The sequence below is a fragment of the Lates calcarifer genome, linkage group LG23, assembly GCF_001640805.2.
Source record: "Lates calcarifer isolate ASB-BC8 linkage group LG23, TLL_Latcal_v3, whole genome shotgun sequence".
NCBI lineage: Eukaryota > Metazoa > Chordata > Actinopteri > Centropomidae > Lates > Lates calcarifer.
Genome location: NC_066855.1, coordinates 10,353,979 through 10,376,737, shown reverse-complemented (window position 1 = coordinate 10,376,737; position 22,759 = coordinate 10,353,979). Strand labels below are relative to the sequence as shown.

The 22,759-nt window shown below is 41.4% G+C and overlaps 2 protein-coding genes across 2 annotated transcripts; one reads left to right on the top strand and one right to left on the bottom strand.

Annotated features, from left to right (window-relative positions):
- Nucleotides 1-76: 76 nt before the first annotated feature.
- Nucleotides 77-3,765, top strand: habp2 (hyaluronan binding protein 2). Its single transcript, XM_018698718.2, has 11 exons — nt 77-241; nt 343-453; nt 583-702; nt 1,065-1,181; nt 1,303-1,474; nt 1,642-1,733; nt 1,832-2,069; nt 2,148-2,290; nt 2,427-2,564; nt 2,700-2,842; nt 3,059-3,765. The coding sequence occupies exons 1-11, from the start codon at nt 157-159 to the stop codon at nt 3,212-3,214; spliced, it is 1,515 nt and encodes a 504-aa protein (XP_018554234.2). The 5' UTR covers nt 77-156; the 3' UTR covers nt 3,215-3,765.
- On the bottom strand, nt 3,262-21,993 carry nrap (nebulin-related anchoring protein). The gene is given in 45 exon segments (XM_018698713.2): nt 3,262-4,366; nt 4,476-4,631; nt 5,176-5,487; nt 5,722-5,829; nt 5,953-6,057; nt 6,183-6,281; nt 6,683-6,787; nt 6,874-7,185; nt 7,341-7,448; nt 7,614-7,718; nt 7,884-7,982; nt 8,122-8,226; nt 8,459-8,656; nt 8,759-8,872; nt 9,013-9,030; nt 9,032-9,121; nt 9,254-9,358; nt 9,501-9,599; nt 10,688-10,792; nt 10,915-11,068; nt 11,807-11,964; nt 12,177-12,284; nt 13,325-13,429; nt 13,517-13,615; nt 13,718-13,822; nt 13,922-14,119; nt 14,264-14,371; nt 14,495-14,602; nt 14,729-14,833; nt 14,984-15,082; nt 15,236-15,340; nt 15,489-15,596; nt 15,727-15,831; nt 16,638-16,754; nt 17,177-17,284; nt 17,558-17,665; nt 17,763-17,870; nt 17,985-18,089; nt 18,205-18,312; nt 18,488-18,598; nt 19,030-19,134; nt 20,592-20,679; nt 20,847-20,941; nt 21,607-21,701; nt 21,901-21,993. Coding segments are annotated over 45 exon segments (5,463 nt in total). The 5' UTR covers nt 21,911-21,993; the 3' UTR covers nt 3,262-4,069.
- Nucleotides 21,994-22,759: the final 766 nt, after the last annotated feature.

Genomic DNA, 22,759 nt, shown 5'->3' with positions numbered 1-22,759 from the left:
TGCTGACTCTTTAGATCCTGGCATGTCCAATACCACGTTACTTCCTTTTTAAACTTAAAAAATGTTTAATTGTGTAATTTTAAAGTGAGGTGGATGTAGTTTCAGTGCTCAAAAGTTGCATTGCCCTCTTTTTCCACAACTCTGTTCTCTGCAGACATGGAGTATGAAGACTACACCACAGGCACCCCTGACATTGTTTTGGATGTGAACGACTGGTTATTTGACCTCATAGACGAGTCCAGTAAGTAGCCCTGGAGGACTCTGTGTGATTGCGTTTCCATCTTAACTCTCACTCATATTGTATTTTACCCGTCTGAAATGACCCTTGCTCGCCATTTCCAGATGTTTGTGATCCAAACCCTTGCCACAATGGTGGCTCGTGCCAAAGTAAATCTGACACAGAATTCGCATGCTTATGTATTGAGCCTTACATAGGCAAGAGGTGTCAAAAAGGTACGTAGGAATTCCCAGCTGGGCTTCATGAGAAGCTTATTTTTCAGAGCAATCAGTCTGTTTTAAATGGCTATAAAATCTAACCAGTTTAATGCGACAATTTAACTGATTACTTGTTTTGCCCTTCAGTCAGAAACGTGTGTGAAAATGTCAAATGTGGTCGTGGCGACTGTGTCGTCAACCTAAATAAATACCCATTTTACGAGTGCAAGTGCACGCCTCCATTCCAAGGCCCAGACTGCAAATCATGTGAGTATGCCAAATGCCTTGTTTTACAAAATATAAAATATTTTTGGACAAATGACATAACTTGTACATTGATTTCAGCTTTAACTGGCATAACCCATCATAAATACAGGAAAATAGCCATATCTTTATCCCATATCCCTGTTGAGGGGCTAGGGTACAGGCCTGTACTGCAGGTGATGACTAATGACTAATGGAGATCAGGTGGAGCAGTGCCACACCTCCACACACACACACACACACACACACACACATGGGGGTGGAGATACGAGGGAAGACAACAGGAGAAACAGAGGAATACTGGGGAAACTAGAGGTCACATGGGTGCTGTGACAATAATCATCTTTTTGTCTCATCTGCATCAGTGCCAGCATCTCCCTGTGACCCCAATCCTTGCCAGAACGGAGGTTCTTGCATAAAAAAGGAACGTCGTTTCCGCTGTGCTTGCCCTGATGGATATACTGGCCGGTTCTGTGGAACTGGTAAAACACCTCAAAGAGGACAGAGCCAGTCATCACCATCACTGACACACTGCAAATGTGCTTTTTAAATGATATGATACTGCACTTGTACATGTTGTTCTCTCGCAATCTTTTCCCACAGCTCCCAGCGACTGTTATGAAGGAAATGGAGAGACATACAGGGGTGTGGTCAGTATGACACAGGAGGGGGTGGAGTGTCTGGACTGGCATTCGAATTTCATTTTGTTAAACGGGGAGGATCCTTTCCAGATGTACTCTGACTTCCCTGGACTGGAATATAACAACCACTGCAGGTGTTTGACTGCTCACTGATTAAATTATATTATTTTCCATCATCCATCATCTACAATACAAAATCCCCCAAATCTCCCTCTTTTTAAAAAAATGTAAGATGCATATTCTCATTCAGAAACAATAGTTTCAGTAATCTAGTAGTTTTATTATTTTCTTTGTATTTCAGGAACCCAGATGGGGATGACAAGCCGTGGTGTTTTTATAAACAGCAAAACAAACTGCAGTGGGACTACTGCAAAGTCAAGAAATGCTCTGAAGGTGATCTCGCGCTTACGTACACACAAACAGTATATATATATGTATGTATGTATGTATGTATGTCCAAGCTGTTTTCAAACTTTTCTCATGATCCTCAGTTCAGCCCAGTCCACCTACCACAGTCAAACCAGACCCAGGCTCCCAGTTCTCCCAGTGCGGGATGTCCCTGCCTTCTCGCACCAGCAGAATCTACGGGGGCAGCAAGTCTTTCCCCGGCGCCCACCCCTGGCAGGTGTCGGTGCAGGCCAGACCCAAAGGCTCGTCCTTTGGCTTTCGCCACCTGTGTGGTGGGAGCCTCCTCTCATCCTGCTGGGTCCTCACTGCTGCTCACTGCATGTAGGTTCTGTTTTTCTGTTTGTACGTTGTTTCCAGTTAAGTGATTTTTCTACTATGTGCTAACATTTTTTTTTCCAGTGAACCTGATACTGACTACCAAGTGGTTTTGGGAGGAGTGACCCTTGACAAACAGGAGGAGATGGACCAAACCATCCCAGTAATACAAACAATTGCTCATGAGAACTACAGGCAAACTCCTGCAGCAGTGTACAATGACATTGGTTCGTCAGATTTATTAAATATAGTGTCATTTTTTTACCTAGATAAATAAGAATTAATTTATTCACTAGTATTTCCTCTATTTATCTTATTTAACTGTTTATGGAAAAGTAATTTGATTAGTTTTTTCCCGTGCAGCTCTGCTTAAACTCAAAGTTATGGACAGTCCTTACTGCGCAAATGAAACTCGCTTTGTGAAGTCAGTGTGTCTACCAGACCAGACCTTCCCAGCTGGGAAGCAGTGTGTGATCTCTGGATGGGGAGCCACTGAGACCCGTAAGAAAGTCCTTGTTTTCAACCTCAAAATTTGTATTGATTTAATGCTCTAACTGTCTCTAACCAATTAGAATTATTAACATCCCTCAGCCAATTAAATTCCCATTTATGTTTGCTTTTCCCTTCACTTTTCAGAGATATACAGCAAACAGCTGTTAAGTGCTCGTGTTTTGCTGATATCTGACGAACGATGTAAAGCTCCTAATGTCTATGGAAGTGTACTGGACAACAGCATGCTCTGTGCAGGGACGTTACAGGGGGGCATCGACTCCTGTCAGGTGCGTATGTTCTTAATTGTGTGGTATCTTCATGAGAATAGCTCAAAAATCTATTTATATGTTTAACAGGGAGATAGAGGTGAGAAAAAAAACAAAGGATTACATGCTTTTAGATTAGATATTTGGTACCAGAAGTGTGCTGGAAGTCGTCTACCAGCAACCTAGCTACCTTCTCTACAGGAAATGTTATAATCTTAATTCTCTAAAACTCTGCAGGGTGACTCGGGCGGCCCGTTGGTGTGTGAGCACAACAGCACGCATTACATCACCGGGGTGGTGAGCTGGGGCGATGGGTGCGGTCAGAAGAACAAGCCCGGCGTCTACACCAACGTCTACACATTCATCGACTGGATCAAGAGCAAGATGAACTGAGCAACGTTACTGACACACCGCCCTGAGAAAAAGAGACGACAGCTCAGTTTGCCTTGAAAAAAGAAAACAAAAACCTGTTTATTTCATCAGCGATAAAACCAAAGCATTTACTCCGAGCCCAGCTTTGAGTTAAAAGAGGCACCGTTACAAAGCTGAACCTGCCAGACACGTCATTTCAGTAAGCCTACACTTCTCTCTCACTGAGCCTAGCTCAAAGTGCACCTTATTATCAGACCTCGTGAGGAAACAGCATGTTTTGCACGGCTGCAACAAGGTTCTGTCTGTGCCTCGTTCATTTTGAACTTACAGCGCGTGTTCTCTAAAGATAAAAAAACGCAAATGATGAAAAAATCCTCTGAAGAGCTGGCCGTACAGCAATCTCTGGTCCAGCTGTCTATCTTCTGAACACACTCGGTATACAAAACCAAATGCAAAGTCTTCATCCAGCATTTCGTACAGTATTACTTTTATCCTACAACAGTCTGAATTCAGTTTTTGCTTTAGAAACACTTGCATTCAAGTTGAAAATAAAGTTGTTTTTTTTTCCTGAATTCCCTTTGTGCACAACATACTTTGACAATCCTTTTAACAAACATGACAAGTCCTGTCTTGGTTCAACATGCTTAATCCCTTCTTTATCATTTAAACTATATTTTACAGTTCATTTGTGCCCCTACAGTAGCTCTGTTTGACAATGGTGTATCATCTCATGTAACTGAACTACAACAGTCATTTAATCAAAATAGATACCAAAAACACCACCTGGAAAGTCAACCACTCAGTAAAAGTTCGCCTCACCTTTCTTAAAGTGGCCATCTTTAACAATCTCTAAACACTATCATCTATAAAAATGATCTATGCGTCTTCTATTGCGGGAGCTTTGCTGGACATAGACGTCCTGACTGAGTTCTGGAGGGCAGCCGAAGAGGAGGAAGAAGAGCTGGTGCTGGACTTCTTCTCCATGGACCTGAATGAGGTTGTGGTGGTGGACTTTTTCTGGACGGTCTGAATGGTCTTCTTCCTCTTGACGTGAAGGACCTCCATGGCGTCCATGTTGACGCCTTGGTGAATCTCCTCGCTCGTCTCCACCTGCTCCGACGTTTGCTGTTGCTGCTGCTGCTGCTGCTCCTCCATCTGCTGCTGGTGATGCAGCTGAGGGAAGAATAACAGGATTATTTAAAAAAAAAAACCTGCACACTGTGTTATATATGGATTATCCCATACTGTAAATTACTAGAAATCATCTTCCATGTTCTCTCACCATCATCATGTGTTGGTACTTTGCGATAGCCTCCTCTGTGCTAACTCCCTCGGCCAGTCCCAGCTCTGCGGCACGGCGGGCGAGCTCGGCCTTGTGGGAGCCTGGAGGGGTCCAGCCCACTCCTCTGATCCAGTTCAGGTCTGATTTGTAGTTCACCTGCAACAAAATGGTGCAACAATCAGAGTGCCACACTGACACTGTAGGAATCAAAAGTGTTTCCTGCCTAAAAAGAAAAGAATTTGGTGTAAAAAAAATTTAATCAATTGGAACTTACTAATGTAAGTGCTTCCATTGTTTTTACATGTCTTTACTTAAAACCAACCTGTATTTCTAGACTTGGACAGCATCATTTAGTTACAGTAAAACAAACCACTTCCTATTTACAAATCCAGGAGATATGGTGCAACATTAGCATTTGTCATGGACTGGATTGTGTTTCTGGCCACCTGATGAATGTGCAGTCAGTCTCTCAGTCAGTTTTTGGTCCTCACCACTTCCTGAGGGTCATATCTGTCTTCAGCTGCTGAAAGCTGCACTGTTTTCACCAGCTAGTACCTAACTTTGTCTGTCTGCCATTCAGTGCTGGGGAGGTTTTTAGACTTTGTTACAAAGCCATCAAAGACTGGGTAAACTTTAGGGCTTAGGGTTTTTAATTTTGTATCAAGTTAAAAAGTAATATATAGAGACTTTCATGACTTACGTCGCTCTGCAGCTTGTAGGCCTGCTTGGCGTGCTTGACATTGAGCTGCTCGGGGTCGCAGGTGTAGTCGTGGAGCTTTTGGCGGTAGGTGAGGTCACTGGCCTGAGCCTGACTCTTCTTGGCCTGCAGGAACTCGGGCTGGTCAGCGTGGATTTTGTAGTGCGCGCGATCCTCCTTGGACTGACGTTTGTACTCCAGGTTGCTCTGGAGTTTGCTGGCTGCCAGAGAGTGCACCATCTTGGGGTCGTCCTCCACGCAGCGCAGCCCCACCTGCTGGCCCTTCTCTTTCAGATGGGACTCCTTGTAATGGAGCTGTTGGAGGGAGAAAGACAGATTTCAGTTCAGAAGTTAATTATGTTACATCTAGAATACATGAGCAAATGCAGTAAAAAGAAGGATAGAGAGATAGATAAATTAAGCATTAAGCAGGAAGCGTTCAAGATTAAGAGGCCAAATATATACTGTATATGTATACATACACTAAACTGTTATTAAATCCTAGTTTGTGCTTTAAAAATGTTTCTGGACCAGACAAACTGAACTCACATCACTGGCAATTTCTCTGGAGGCCTTGGCAGTCTGGAAGGGAATAGCGTCCAGCCTCAGGTCGTAGCCCAGTGTCTTCACCTGCTCCCCAGACGCCTTGTAAACTTTCTACATAGGAAAACATTGTTGAAGGCAAGAAAGTCACAAAGAGATACTGGCATCCTTCCATCTAGATTTTAAATAATTTGCTTGTATTTAGGGATTGTCAGAAACATCAGATGAGTGCCTTACATCACTAATCTGCTGGGCATTAATCTTGGCTCTAACAAAGTCTGGATCATCTGGGTGTAAGGTGTACTTATGCATGTCATTGTTCTTCCCAGATTTGTACAGCCTCTGCAGCAGACAAAAGACAAAGATGTGATAATTTTTTGGATTAGGTTTTTACAATTGGAATAACAGAAGTGCCTTAAAGTAGAATGAGACTTTGAATCGTCACACGTTAATCTTGTCCTCCCTACCTCACTGCACTGTTGATAGCTCGTCTTGGCATGGACGATATCAGGAGAGTCAGGCACTGAGGTGAACTTCAGACGGTCAGGCAGCTGACGATACCTCTTCTGCAAGACAGAAAAACACAAGCTTTAACACCAGAAAATGGCTGAGACTAAAATAAGCCATATTTAAAGAGAGCTGTATTCCAGGCTTAGTTAAATTAATTGTCAAATGTCAAAGGAAACTCTAAGTGCAACATACTTACATTAATTGAACAACTCTGTTTATTTAGGCAACAAAATAATAGGTAAGGCAAGGATTTCAGCAGTTTATTCCTGGCAGTCAGAGCATTCAGACCGTCATGTATAGAAGTAAAATTTGCCGGAAGTATAACTGAACACTTGAACACACAATAAATGAAATATCAAAAATCCAGATGATTAAAAAAGTTTTAGGTATTTATAAGAGTCTTAGTCCTGCTGTGGCCAGAGATGTAATAATAGATGTGTTTTCCACATATACTCACATCACTTATAAGTTCTCCAGCCTTCTTGGCCGACTCCAGCTGAGGTGCACCCACACCGTCCCAGGCCACTCCTTTCATGAAATTGAGGTCTGACTTGTAGAGTTTCTAGACATAAGGCGATAAAATCAGTCAGCAGAGTTTGCCTCGTTAGTGCTGCCTGTCGTCTTTCCTCCTATACCTCGCCCTCTCACCTCACTCTGCAGGTCATAAGCCTTTTTGGCCCATTTGACCTTCATGTCATCGGGGAGCACCGTGTACTCGTGCAGCCTCTTCCTGTAGTCCTGATCGCTGGCCAGGGCCTGGGCGTTCTTAGCCGTCACCAGGTGAATCATGTCCGGGGTCAGGTGGTACTGGCCGCTGGCCGTCAGCGCGTCCTTGCGGTACTCCTGGTCGCTGGCCAGGCGGCCCGCCTGCAGGCAGTGCAGGAGAAGTGGGTCGTCCAAGACGCTTTTGACACCAATGTGTTTTCCTTTGTCCAGCAGGTGGTTGTGTTTGTATTTGTACTGTGGAGAGATACAGGTTACAGTTACAGTTCAGTTTTATATATTAATTTATTTTATAAATTAATAATGAAAAAGCCCATATTAATTTATTTTATAAATTAATATGGGCTTTTTCATTTTCAGCACTGATGTTATTTCTTTTTGTAAAATCTCACATCACTGGCGATGCCTGTGGAGCTCTTGGCAGCCTGGAAGGGGATGTCCTGCATGGTGAGTTTGTAGCCTTGAGCCCTCAGGGTGTGCCAGGACTCTCTGTACTTGATCTGTAGAAAAGAAACAAAGAGCAAATGGCCATTAATCTTAAAACAAACACACACACACACACACACAAACACACACACACACACACGCACAGAATATAGAAAAACAAGTTGCAGATGTGTTTACAGGATATAGTACAGTGCTCAGGTCACAGGAACTCATAGTACCTCACTAAAGTTGGCTGCATTGATCTTTGCTTGTGTAATCTCTGGTCTCTCAGATGTTATAGTGTAGTTGTGTTGGTCATTCACCCCTTTCTCTTTGTACAAACGCTGCGAGAGAGAGATAAAACACATTTCATCATCATCATAAAGCCTTTCCAGATATTGTGTAGTACTGAAGCTACTGACTGTTAAGCAAATCAAAACCAACATAAATATGAAATCTGAAGGAAGCTCACATGAACAGAACTAAAAACAATAAGCTTATTGTCTCACTTCATTTGTGATTTGTCCACTGAGTTTGGCGTGGACGATATCTGGCGAGTCAGCGACAGAGGTGTGCTTGAAGTTGTATGGCTGCTGGCGGTACTTTTTCTGTTAGAGAGGAAACATCGAGGTCAATCCCTGTTGTTTGTTTTTGTGAGTCAAAGTGCAAATCAGATTATTGCTTCATATTCTGAACGAGGAATTCACTATTCAAAATCCCCCAAAAATGAAATGAGAGATGTCTCACGTCACTGATGAGATCTGTGGCCCTCTTAGAGCCTTCGATCTGCAGAGCCCCGGTGGCAATCCACGCTGCACCACGCAGGTAGTTCAGGTCGGAGCGATACACTTTCTGTGACAAACACATGAATCAAAAATACATGTTTTTAATAATACAATACAATATTTACTTGTCATCAAAGGTGGATGTTGTATTGAAAATCCCATTAATTTCAGCTTTTATTTCTTTAGCATACGTAATTGTAGTCTTCTTTTTTCATACCAAATTCTTCTTCGTCTTTTTAAATGAAAGCAGTGTGATTATGAAGGAAGTTGTGTCTGCAGCTGTGCACTGTCCCTCTCACCTCGCTCTGCAGAGCGTACGCTCTCTTGGCCGCCTGCACCTTCATGTCGTCAGGCAGTGAGGTGTACTGGTGCAGGGTGAGCCTATAGTCCTGGTCACTGACCAGCGACTGGGCCTTTTTGGCGTGGGCGACCTCCATCATGTCCATGGGCAGGTGGAACTTCGAGAGCTGCTTCGCTGAATCCTGCCTGTATTTAATCTGGAGAGAGAAAAAGGAAAAGAGGAAGTGTTAGTTTTGTAGTATTTCTGACTTGTTTTTGTCAGATAAGGTAAGAGTGAAAAAAAAAAAAAAAGCACTCACGTCACTTTGTAGTTTGCTGGCGTGGACCGAGTGAGCAATGTTCAAGTCATCCTGCAGTCCCTTCAGTCCGATCATCTTCCCTTTAGTCTTCTCAAATTCCTCTCTGTATTTTTGCTGAAATGTCACATCAATGACACAAGCTGAGTGAAGTGAGCTGTTACTTTGAGTTACAAGATAATCAGCAGCTGTTGCTGACCGACATTCTTTAAGCAATGGTGAAAATGATATTATTTATTTATGTGTAACAATCTTACATCGCTGAGGATCTCTGCAGGATGCTTTGGCAGACTGGAAAGGAATGGCATCCAGACGCAGCTTGTAACCACCGTCACGTAACTTAGTCCAAGATTCCTTGTAACGGCTCTGAAAACGGCAGATATATAAACTCACTTCCATGTGGAAAACCTCGTCCAGAGGGAGGTGACTGGATAATATAATTTTCTGTTTGATGGATTTTTATGTGTGAGTTCTTGAAAATTTGTTGTGTTATTTTACCTCACTGATGTTCATAGCATTGAGCTTGGCCTGCACCAACTCAGGCAGCTCTTCACTGAGTGTGTAGTTGTGCTTCATGTTTTCACCCTTCTCTCTATACAACCTCTGTAAAGGAGAAAGCGCAGCATCACTGATGGGGGAAATCAGTGCATTCACCAGAGCAACAAATGTGTATTTGCTGCATTTTTAGTTCCATATCTTGTCCATTAAATAAATGACTAAGAGCCCAAATGGATGCTAAACTTACATCAATGGCCAGTTTGTTGCTGAGTTTGGCTTGGACCATCTCTGGAGTGTTTTCAACACTGGTAAACTTGAGAGCGCTGACATCCTGACGGTATTTTTTCTGCAGAGAAAAAGCACAAAATAACCATGATGAGAGTGAAGAGGCCATCACTGTGAGATGAAGCCATGAAAGACTAGATTGCACATGCAGTTGATGAGCAGCAGAGGGCACAACAATATCACAAACATCTGTGCTAAAAAAATACATATCAAAATAATAACAGAAGGAAATGCCATATTTAATCATTATTAATATTTTTTGATATATAGATACTGTACATACATATACATGTTGATACAAATATAGATAGATAGGAGCCTGTTCAGGAGGACCTGGAGGATCTGGTCTATTTATGTTCAGTCTGTCATTTCATGGTCTAATGTTGGGAACGCTGACTGGAATGACCCTTAAAATAAGTGGCTGCTTATGAAGAGGTTATGAAAAGAGTCTGGTGCTGCCAGTCTGTTATAGATATATCACAGAAATATCTCTATGTACCATTTGCAGGCATTTACAAAACAATATTTATAAAAATAATCCATGGATAAGAAGTTTGTTTCATTTTAAAACAAAATTATGGTAATACCAAATGGTATGAAGATAAAGTAGGAATAATCATTTTTTTAAAGAGAAAGAAACCAGGATAAAGGGACAAACTGTCAAGTATATTTTGAGTCCTAATTAAGTGAAGCAGGAATCTTTGTGATACGTAATATCTTCAGTAACTATAAACAGTTTGGTCTCTTGTTATAGTAGTCCACGTACTTAACCCAGTTTCTAGAGAACTGATCCGTAGCTCTTTAAATACATCCTGACCTTAGCTGTAAACCTAGATATGTGCTTCCAGTCACGTTACACAATCATGCTTATCACTTTCTCATGCTCTCCGTGCTGATTTCCCTACCTACATAGTTCTCATGTCATTAATAACACTCATGAGAAGTTAATCATACACTGCATGATAATTGGTTTAAATTACATTTGACTCAGTATAATTACCATAAAGAGGGGAATGTTAATGAAGGTCAAGGACTGAAATACTATTTTGTGTGTTGCTCTGGGTTGTGCAAGTGCTGACATTTCTCTTTCTATATAATATTATATGACGATTTCAGCAATGCATTCTGGGTCACAGGGTCAGATGTTACCTCGCTGACGAGCTCTCCAGCTTTCTTTGCCTGCTGGACGTCCAGAGACTTTGAGGCCTCCCAGCCGACGCCCTTCATCCAGTTCAGATCTGACCTGTACTGTTTCTGAAGACACATATTCACACACACACTGATGCACGTTTCAATGTCAAAGGACAAATCCTACAGTCTTATACTTAATGAATCACTTTCCTATTGTTATTTGAGTGCCAAACAATGAAGCTTACATCGCTCTGTAATCCATAGGCCTTCTTTGCCCAGGCCACATTCATGTCAGTCGGCAGTGTAGTGTACTCATGGAGGAAAGTCCTGTATTTGGTCTCGGTTGCCAGGTCTTGAGCCTTCTTGGCGTGGCTGATGTTCAGCATATCCAGAGAAACACTGAGGGATGAGATTCATTTCATCAAGTAAACAAGGAGTTTTGTTCCCACTTACTAAAGTGCTTCATCTTGCTTTGGACATTATCAGGGTGATGGCTTGTGTGGTTTGCGTTGGTCAGCGAAAGCACCACTTTATCTGTCAGTCCCTTTGAAATCTTTTCATAAAAACTGTCTCTTATTATGACTGCTGGTATAAAAGTAAAGCATGTTACTGGTCACAATGTCAGCAATTTTCAATACTAAGGAATCTGCTAATAACGCAAATGTAACCTTCAGAATGAAATTTATGAAGATACCTATGATTTTCAGTCAGTGTTTGTCCCTGAAATTGATGTTAAATGTTGAAGTAAAATCCTTTGCCTCTTTCAGAGAACACAGTGTTCCCCTCTGAGGCAAACATCTGCACTGTGCAGAGGTCAAGGACACTTAGAGACAGAAAATGAAGTCTTAAAGATCTCTCTAATTAACAGTCCATTCAACTAAGTGGATTTTACATGATTTTTTACTAATTCACTGAGGAGGACAATGTGATAAGGACAAAGGCTACTTGTCCTACTTTGACGGTAAACCTGCTCTAAATTAGAGTTTCACTGGTTGAGCACTCTGCTATTTATCTTCTAAGCTAGTAAAGTATACTTTACTTTATTCACGTGGTGTGTCAGGTGTGGAACTATCCCTGTTTAGAGGAATCTGGTTGTGAGAGATGCAGATTAGAGACAAAAGCTGTCTCTAGAGTCACCTGTATTTGGCCTTTGTGTCCTCGTAGTTCTTCTTGTAGTGGCGGTCGCTCTGCAGTCTGGTGGCCAGAGCAGAGTGGGCCATCTGAGAGTCGTCACTGACTGACTTAATGCCAATGACCTTGCCTTTGTTTTTCTCATACTTCTCCTTGTATTTGACCTGCAAGCGGACAAGATGCTAATGGTCTTAGCCAAAAGGCTGTCGAGGAATTTGCCTGAATTTTTCACACGATTAAAGCTTTTTAAAATTCTTCTTTAATGTACTAAACTGCAGATATTCAAGTGAGGTATAAAATACATTACTGCATTTAAAAAATATACTTTCTTCTTAGGCCAATCATAAAAATACAGACTGTTTTTAGAATAACTCACATCACTGGCCAGGTCCCTCTTAGCTTTGGCAGTGAGGATAGAGAGAGAGTCCAAACGCAGCTCAAAGCCCTTTTCCCTCTGCTTCTCCCAGTTGCTCTTGTACACTTTCTAGAAAAAAAAAACATGGACATCAGAGTTACCTAACACGTAGGGAACGCAAACAGAAATGTCAGAAATACTTTTTCATATGTACTGTGATCTTTACCTCAAATAATAAAGAGGAAACATGCAAGATGCAACAATAACACAATAAATATGGATGACACAGGGTGTTCAAAGCAGCACAAAGTACTTGACTGAAAACAGATGTTAAGTTGCACAGTAGCTCTTTACTCTCACTATAAACAAACTTATTTCCTTTACATTTTGGCCTCCTGCGACACAAACTGGCCATGAATAACCTTTTTGTGTCAAACACTGTGTGGATCCCCACTCCTCTAAACAGTTAAAATGCATTATGTCAGTTAGGAATTGGTTGATTTTCAGCTCTAATCTAATTGTCCTAATTTCTAATTGATGGACTAAGTTCTCGGTTAATCAACTTTGTTTTGTGCCGTGCGAGGACACCAAATAACTTCAGAATCCTGAGTCAAAGTTTTGATTTCATTTTTCTGAGGATAGCAGCCTGTTGAGCCAGTGGTCAAGTCACACAATATGACCTGCACGTCACCACAGAAACCTCTTCCTATACATTAATTGTTGACCGTCCGCGAATAAAGTGAAAGGGCATGACTCCAAGAAACAAGGCTGCTACTGTACTGTATGTTCTTCATATTACCAGCCTAGGATGTAAACGAAAGGGAGCATCACAGTAGTTAAAGAGCACTGATCAGAAACACTTACTGTATTTTCTTAAAAGACAAATTCAATCTAACATTCACAACTGTATTTACTGTGAATGAAGCAGATGTTTTAATGGGGTTAAGAATGAGGAAAATATGCAACATGTTTATATATATTTTGGTGTTTTGTGTCCATGAATCAGTTTAAAATGTTGCATCATGACAAAGTGGAGGAGCAGCTACCTGCTGCAACAATCTTGGAAGCTCGAATTGTTTTAATGATGCAAAATATGACACATTATGAAGCTCTTGCATGTGCCAGTGTTGTTATATAACACACATTAAAATGACATTCACTGCACTTACCCCACTGAGAAGCTCAGCGTTGGCCTTTGCTTGCCTGAAGAGAGGTTCGTCCTTTGTGATGGTGTACTGGTGTATTATCTGCTCCGTGTTTGCTTTGTATGCCAGCTGAAAATCAGAGGCAGAAAAGAATATATTATGGGAGTGCACTGTCATTAGACATACACGATGACAGCGTTAAAGTGAAGACCTTACATCGCTCTGCAGCTCCTGGCTCTTCTTGGCATGTTTGATGGAGAGATCATCCGCCACCTGGGTGAACTTGATTTGGTCTGCCTTCTGACGGTATTTGGTCTGAAAGAGGAAAGACAGTAGATAAAAAGTGCCCCTAATACAACATTAAGTTCACTAACTACCTAAAATATGTACACACGCATTCAATTCAATTATACTGACATCACTAAGCAGCTCTCCAGCTTTCTTGGCCTGGGTTATGTTCAGACATCCTTCAGTCTCCCAGCCCACTCCCTTCATCCAGTTCAGGTCTGAACGATACTGGTTCTGTGGAGCAAAGGACAAGATGTGCGGTAATACACCCTTGTATAGCATTTAACATATAAATAAAACACTAGGGTTCATCCCATCCCCCTGTGTCTTTACCTCACTTTGTAGGGAATAAGCTTTTTTGGCCTGCTGGACCTTGATGTCATCCGGCATGACTGTGTAGTCGTGCAGTTTCGTGCGATATTCCAGGTCACTGGCGAGCGCCTGAGCCTTTTTGGCGTGGCTCAGGTTGATCATGTCCCTGGGAAGGGTGTACTGGGCCTGGCTCTCCTTGGAACCCTTCTTGTACTCAATCTGAAGAAAAAAAAAGTACATAAAATGTTGGATGTGATGTGTTTGCGTCAGACAAATGGGGCAGCTGCATTGGGTGTTACAGTACATGCAGTGTGTGATACACAGGCGTTTTAGTGCCTGTAATCACTGAGCAAAATAACTTACGTCACTGCTCATCTTGGCCACTTGAAGAGAGTGAAGAGTCTTGGAGTCGCTCACGTTGACCCCCACTGCCTTCTCCTTGTTCTTCATGTAGATCTCTTTGTATTTAATCTGAAACACATGCCCGTCTTGGCTTAATTTAATTTGCAACCTATTACATCTTATTAAATTCACTTTGGTTTTTTCTCAGCCATCAGCTCTGTCCCCCTCAGACTGCAGTGTGTGTTTGCTTACGTCACTGGCGAGGTCTCGGGAGGCTCTGGCAGCTTTGACACTCAGGTCGTCCACGCCGATGTCGCAGGCTTTTGACTTGGTCTTTTCCCACTCTTCTTTGTATTTAATCTGGAGTGAAGAATATGGATTTCCTTTGGCCATGTGAATCAGTTTCAATATGTGTGTGTGAACTCTCAAAGTCTGAACACAGGCTTGTGCATGCATCTGTGTTTAGGTGTCTGTGTGTTAACTTACATCACTGCACAAAGCAGCATTGGCTTTGGCGTTTTTGATTTGAGGCAGATCCTGGGACAGCGTGTACTGGTGCTTAGTCTTTTCATAGCCTGCTTTGTAATTCAGCTAAAGGACACATGAGTTATACCACAGTCAGCTCAGTGCTCGTAAGTACAGTGCACAGCTGAGAAGTGCTCATTAAGATGGTGTCAATCAACGTGCTTATTATGAATTATAGGTAGTATATCGTGTGTTGTCATTATGCTGTTTACTTACATTGCTGACAAGCTGAGCGTTTTTCTTTGCTAGAATAATCTCAGGCGTGTCTGTCACCGGACTGTATTTGACCTGGTCGATATGTTGCCTGTAGTTCTTCTGCAGCCACATTTTTAACAAACAAGAAATCTGTCACAAACATATTCCTCTACCTGAGAAAAATATGCGTACAGGTATTTGTACACAGCCTACATTGATTTTCTACTGTTAAAGTGACAGTTAAGGTTTGGGTTTTAATGTAAGAGAGCTCACATCTTTCAGTGGGTCCAGTTTCTTTTGGCTTTGGTAACCTGGTGTGAGGGTGGCTGGGTAGTTGTATTCACCCGGCTCCTGTTCACAGCCTTGTTTGTAAGAAATCTGAATGGTACAAGACGACGATGTCAGTTAAATCACCCAACAAAAAAATCAGAAGTTGTCATTTAATATGAAAGTGGAGACAATTTGTGGAATGTTATGGCTATAAATCTTTTTAGATTATGGCAAGTTAACAAAAAACAACACTTACATCACTCGCCAGCTTCCTGGCTTTCATGGCATGCATGGTCTTCTTATCAATTCCAGAGTCTTCATAGTGGCCCTTCATATTGCTTGTGTATTTCTCTTTGTATTTGTTCTTTTAGAGATATAGAAACAGGAAGAAAAAATAAGTATGCACGACTGTCTGGTATATGCTTTGCCAAAAAGAAAGAGTGTGAAATAATGTAGAATTGCATGGTGTTTTCTTGCTGATGTGTGACACTTACATCACTAGTGAACTTGGCAACTTTAGCGGCGTTTTGAAACTGAGGTGTCTCACAGAAATTAATGCTGTGACCTTTGGTGTTCTCCAAGTCTTTCTTATACTCCACCTGTTAGAAAATATGTCAAATTAAAGCTGCTGCTTTGTAACATTTTTCAGTTGCAACTCTGTTTTTTTTTTAAATTGTTGACGAGTCAAAGGTGATCCTTTCTGCCATCGAGGTGCCAGCCATTCTTTTCCACGTTATGTGCTAAATATACTGTACAGTAAAATGCCTGCAACTTATCAGTCACCATCACTGACACTCCATCATAATTCAAGAGTCACTGAGACAAACCTTCAATCTTAAAAATCCTTTGCTGAGCTTAGCAATGACAGCATGACATCATTTAACTTGTCAGTCCCTTTTCGACTAAAATACCACACAGGGAGAATTTGTCACCTTTAAACACTTGAGTAAAATAAGAACATTGTTCAAAGCTATTGCTATGCTAACAGCTAACATTTGTACGTCATGATCCCAAAGCTCAGAATAGTTGCTCAGGAGTGAAGCACTGTATTCCTGTGTGAGGTAACATTAGTTTGACAGGATGCTCCATGGCCTTGGAGATGAGCTGTAACCCCACCGGTCAGGCATGACAGAGATGCTGAAAATGTATGTTGTGTGGCTTCATGTCTGTTCGACGCTGACACAGTACACCCAACATTTCCAGCTCTTGAACACACACACAAACACACACACACTCCACACACACACACACACACACACACACACACACACACACACACACACACACACACACACACACTGAGCGGAAGAATTTGTATCTGGAAATGCTTTGTTGTAGACTTTAGCATAGATTTAGCAACATTTTTAAAATCAGCTTCCAGAGAAAAGCTAGAAATGAGGCTCACCTCGCTGACAATTTTGTTGATCTTTCGGGCATTCTTCAGAGCCAGGTTGTCTTCAGATGTCAGACTGTGGAAGTGCGAGGTGCCCTTCATCTTGTTTAAGTCCTTTCTGTACTTTAGCTGCAGGGGGATGAAAAACGATTTTGTGCATATACAGTCAGAGGACATCATGTCGTGTTACTGTAAGATCAAGAGATTAACAGGACACGCATGCACACACATACACAAGCAGGGTCTAATTCAGTCTTGGCGGAGAGTTTTGAGAATGACGACATGGGGAGACCTCCTCATTGTCGTCCCTCATCTATCCCCCCCAGTGATGACAAGGCCACATGATGGATGAAGCTGAAACTCTTACACTCTATACTCTGTAATGTTTTGACAGAATTTACATCCAGTCCACATGGTCGCACAACTGATCCAGGCCCCATTTTTAACTGCACAATGTACAGACCAGCCTTTGAACTTAAGTATGTTTGACTCTAAAACTACATGTAGGTACTTCTAGCGTATGTTTGTAGGTCTGAAAAGTTGAGACTCACATCACTTGCGTTTTCCTGTGCCTTTTTCGCCAGATAATAACTAGGAGTGATCATTGCAGGGAAGCTTCCTTTGCCTCTCTGCTGCTCATACTCTTCAGTATATGCAATCTGCAAACAGAGGAGCACTTACTTCATTGAATTCATATGTAATTCACAATACATAGTAAGTAATAAAAGTTATTCATAAAGCACTTCAAACTATTTTCCTAAATGATCTGAATGCAACATCCTGCAGTCTGAATCTTAACCATGAAAATCTAAAAAATCAAAAGAACTTTAAATAGCATGTTGGAATGAGGTGTGGTCTGTGTTTTATCTGGTTTTTCAAGAGGTTTTTTATTTCTAAACTCATTAATAAAACAGTAAGAGTGCGCCCCTTACCTGACTGAAGTTCTCTGCATTTTCCCTGGCGTGAGCTGCTTCAGTTACTGCAACCTCAGAGCTGGCTTTACCCTTAATCTCCTGTTCATACATCTGACGATACTTTATCTGGTTGGATATAAAAACATTACTTACTGAAAACCAACGATCAGGGCTCTTTAACAGTGTTAGTATGTGCATGTGATGTTTTTATTTTGCTACTTACATCACTGGCCTGCTCAGTGGCCTTCTTTGACATCTTGTATCCAGGTGTAATATGTGCAGGGAAACTGCCTTTACCTCTCTGCTGCTCATATTCCTCTGTATAGGCGTACTGAAGGAAGAAAAACAATGACTGAGGCTGAGTTAACTGAAAAACCCCACTCTTTACCTGGACAAGTAACATAATATACAGCCAAATATTATACAGTCACAATGAAAGGCTTACATCGCTCACAATTTGTCCTTGTTTCTTGGCCAGAAGCACCTCAGGGGGGTCAACGAACGTCGTGTACTTTGAAACTCTCTCCTCGTGTCCTTTTTTATATTCCAGCTGCAGAGGAAGAAAACAAAGGACTTGATGTGACTCATTGCACTCATTACAAAGTCACACCAGCCACAATTACATGAGAGGTAAAAAAAAAAAAAAAACTTCCACTTCCACTTACATTACTGGCTAAAGTATTGGCTTTCTTAGCGGCCTGGTAACCTGGTGTGATCATGGCAGGGAAGCTGCCTTTTCCTTTTGACTGCTCATACTCCTCTGTGTACTTCACCTGTCACCGAACAAAATCAGTCAAGACATTTAACCTCTACTTAGTTTTTAATCAACCATTAAAACAAAAACAAAATTTTTTAATTATCAATAAAAGACAATAACTACATAAAAACATGTAGTTATTTTAAAAAACATTTTAAAAATCTTGTTTAGGGAACAAAGAGTGCACTCACGTCACTGATGGCCTTCTGCGCCTGAGACATTGTTACTATCTCCTGGTTGGTCACCGTGCCTGAATACACCATGCATGTCTGCTGTGAGAACTCAGACTGAGACTGAAAAGCCTGTTTGGATATTGAAAACAAAGCAGATTATTTTCCGACATCCACAGCACAGGTCACACTGTGCCTTTTCACGCCACCCAACCCCTGTCTACTTCTTCCCTGGTTTACTTATCCCCTATTAAGTGATGTTAACAAGAGTCAATAAACCTGCGTCTACACAGCAGAGTTGTCAGCTAACCAAATTTAATTTAAATCCTATACCAAATACAGGAGAGAGGAGATGAGGTGTTATGCATTAACATCTACTAGACTGCTAAAAGGCACAAGGCACAATAAAGGCACAGTGGGGTAAAGGATTATTTGCTTTATATATCAAAGATATACAAAACAAAAGGGATTAACTACTTCTTTTTATTTGAGTAAAGATCAAGATTTGGGCTGGAACTCCCTTTAACTGGGGGTAAAGGCCAGTTGTTGTACCGGGAGCTCACCTGGCTGGCCATCTGTTTGGCTAGGAGAGCCTTCTGCAGCTCCATGGACCTCATGTCATAGTGGAAGGTGGACATAAAGCGCTCACCATCTTCGCGATACTTCAGCTACAAGTGCACATAGACGACAAGCGTTAAGCCAAGGCCAGCACGCATTTTGCACATGCGCACACTAGACATATATTCACAGCATCCGCCCTGGTGGTTGGATGCGTATTAGACTTCAGATCCCACAGCACAAAAACATCACTTTATTCTTAGGCTGTCAGGTTTAAACCAGACAACCTGCAACTCCCCTGCTTAATGATGATGAGATTAATATTAGTGTGCTATTATTAATAACTAAGACGCTCAAATTAAGAAGTTACTGGACCTGCCAGGAAAGACCTAGGATGGAGCATTAAGTGATGAAACTCTGAGCTGTTTATTAATGATACTTAAACAGTCCAAAACTAATATTAGAATCACAGTATTGCAGGGGATAAGAGACAGTATTAAGTGACTTCTCTGGAGCATCATTGCTAAATATTAATTTAAACATGTGGCACAATCTTCTACCAAAATGTACAGTATGTTAAAATTTTCCATCAGAGCCAAATCTTAAAAACTCAGTGAAAAGAAGTCAACATCACAAAAAACTAAAAAAAAAAAAAAAAAACAAGGCAGAGTTTTAGTGGGACAGGGTCACTGAGCATGGTCTGCCCTTAGATCAAATATCCACAAATTAAGTCCGGTATCTCTCCAGTGGCATATCAGCAGTAGCTGACGAACTTGCTAGCCTGCTGCTAATATAAGCATAAGAGCATTGCATGAACTCGTAGACACAGACAGACTCAAGACAGACAGGAACAGGTGGTGGTGGTGGGGGGGTAGAGGAGAGGACAGGATGTGAGGCTGTTTTTCCTGACGTATAATTTTAGCCCCCCTGAAGCATGAAGTGGGCTCAGTAGAGGGGCTGCGTCTCGCCTCTGTCACAGGCACAGAAATAACCTGAGCCGCACTCTCCATTCCACACCACTGCCGTCACCGCGGACTCAGAGCAGCAGCCCACCTCTCTCTCTCTCTCTCTCTTTCTCTGTCCTCCCTCGTAAAGAGGGAGCGAGACCTTTTCTGACTATATGTGTGTTTATAGGTTAATAGAGCTGAGTCCTCTGTGAGGTTACCAGTGGTTCTGACAAGCAGAATTGTCCATTTCCAGCTGCATTTTGGGATTTTAAAACAACATGCCCATGCAAAAGTCTTGTTGTTCTAAATGAGGATAATAATGGCAGACTACTAACAACTGTAGATCTGTTTAACTTCAGTTATAATGCATGCATCAATCCTTTTTTTACAAAAAAAAAAAACCTCAGTGGTGATCTAAGCCAACATAGTGACCACTATGAATAGCAGTCTCCACTATAAACCCAGCCATGACCACAACCAATGATGAATGATCATTTCTCTCATAACATAGACAGTGACTCATGTCAGCCTATCAGTAATACACCCTGACTGAAGATCAAGGCTGAAATACTTTATCTCAGATTGCTGCTGCTGTGCTTTTGCGCGTGACATCATCTTACCTCGCTGCTCGCCTTGCTCTGCTTCTTTGCGTTGATGTTGATGGGGGTCTCATAGACGCTTGTGAATGTGTTGTTTCTTGGGTTGTGTCTGTGGGTGGGAGAGATATAGAAACAATCATCATCTTAATCACCAGTTTTGAATTTGTGGAAATAATTGCTGATGATTAAAAAGGGATCTATTGACTCTAAAGATAGATTTTCGAATAGTTTGGGACTAAGTTATATCATCAGGTGTTACTAGTGCCTTGTACTTACACAGAGCAGTATGGCCTCTTCTTGTGGCTGACAAAGTTATTGGCGGTGAGAACCATCTTACAGACATCGCAGTGAAAACATGCTTTGTGCCAGTTCTGACAAAAGAAAAGACAAATCACATTATTTTAACATCCAAGTTCTTATCTCAAACTGAGGAAACATTACTCCTATCTAGTTTATCAAACTGTGGAACAGAAAATGTTTAAAACTCGGACAGGTAATTTTGGACTGATAACATCACAATAATGAGGTAGCTTTGACTGAACAAGGCCCAAAATAACAGCAGCAGTCACAAACTTGCTGACTTGTTCTCAACTGTAGCTTTTATGTGACTGTTAAACTGTACATCTCCTCTTTTCTTTCTAACATGTTAGTTTCTAAATAGACATCTCATAACAATGACCAGTGAGAGCTACAGTATAAGAATGTTTTTATGCTCCATATAGCAAGTAGAGTTTTATGAGTAATCTTCTCATAGGAATTCATTGTTATGATCTTAGATCAAGAATATGATCAGATCCATAGCACATTAGAAACTTAACATTAAGAATTATATATTTTCTCATATACTTTTTGTGTTTTTCAGCTATAGTGTATTGGCAGATGCTGTATTATTGAAAGTTTTTACCATACTTTTACCTGAGCACTGGCTTTCCTGTTACTTTTACTTGTGCTTAAAGTATCCAAGAACAGATATTTAAGACTGAACTCTTCTCTCAAACATCTCTAGAAACTCGTTCTTACAATCTGTCAGTGTTACCTGGTCAATGCAGTTGATCTTCTCAGCTGGGTAGACCACAAACCCACACCTGGCACAGGACTGCATGGTGAACGCTTGTCCTTTTCCCAGAAAACCTTCAGAAAAAAAAAAAAAAAAAAAAAAAAAAAATCAGAGGAAGGGAACTAGTGTGAAAAGTTGGACAAAAACAAGAGTCAGGTCAAACAGGCAGGCAGTGGAGGAACTGGCAATGACTCCCAGACAAGTCGTGATAGTGCGTCTCTGATGGCGGTAAACTTAGCTCTGTGACTGTGAAACCCTGAAACTGTCTCTTACTTGACACCATGTCCCATGATGGACCATCCCCCTTCCATGCCCCATGCTAGAGGACTGGTTGAGCCCAGCTGTCTGTCTGCAGGGGGAGAGAGAGAGAGGGACAGAGAGTGACAGAGTTCAGATGTCACTGTGTTTGTGTAATGATCCTGAGTTGGACAGCTAGTTCAACTTTGGGCATCTTGCCATGACACTGAGACATAAGAGTGTAATACATTGTGTGATAGTTATAGATAGATAGATAAAGTCTGCTTAGACTAACATTTGACAGCATGTACATGACATTGCACAATATAAACTGTAATATTCACCCAGCTACCAGTTTATTTGGTTTTGCTGAAACAGTTTATAGAGGTGTAGATTCATATGTATAATGATTTTGGAGGATGTAAGTTGCGTTTGCAGATGAACTGTATTTCATTGTGCACTTTTTTTGGCCTACCTTTACTGGCATAAATGTGGTGGACAAAATAATAGAAATACCTGTCACTGTAACATGATACAGTTCAACAGCACCATGGGTTTGAGTCAACACATCTCTAAAACAGTTTGAACAAAAACTGAACAATAAAACCTTTATAACGGTGGGGTTTATAGAAGGACTGTTGTGTGACCGTGTTAATTTAAGCTTGGTGTGGCTAATAAACTGGTAGCTAAGTGTATACGATTTGTAATATGATTTGGGCGGGCTATTGCATGAGTATCATGGCAAATATCCCAAAAATAATGTTTCTCTCTGGCTGTTCAGGAGCTTTGCATGATTGTGGTTGTCTGTCAATAGTGTTTTTCTACTCTCTTATGATGAGTTATGATGTCCTAATCTGATGAACTAGCTTGTTTTGTGGTAGTCTCTAGTTTAAAT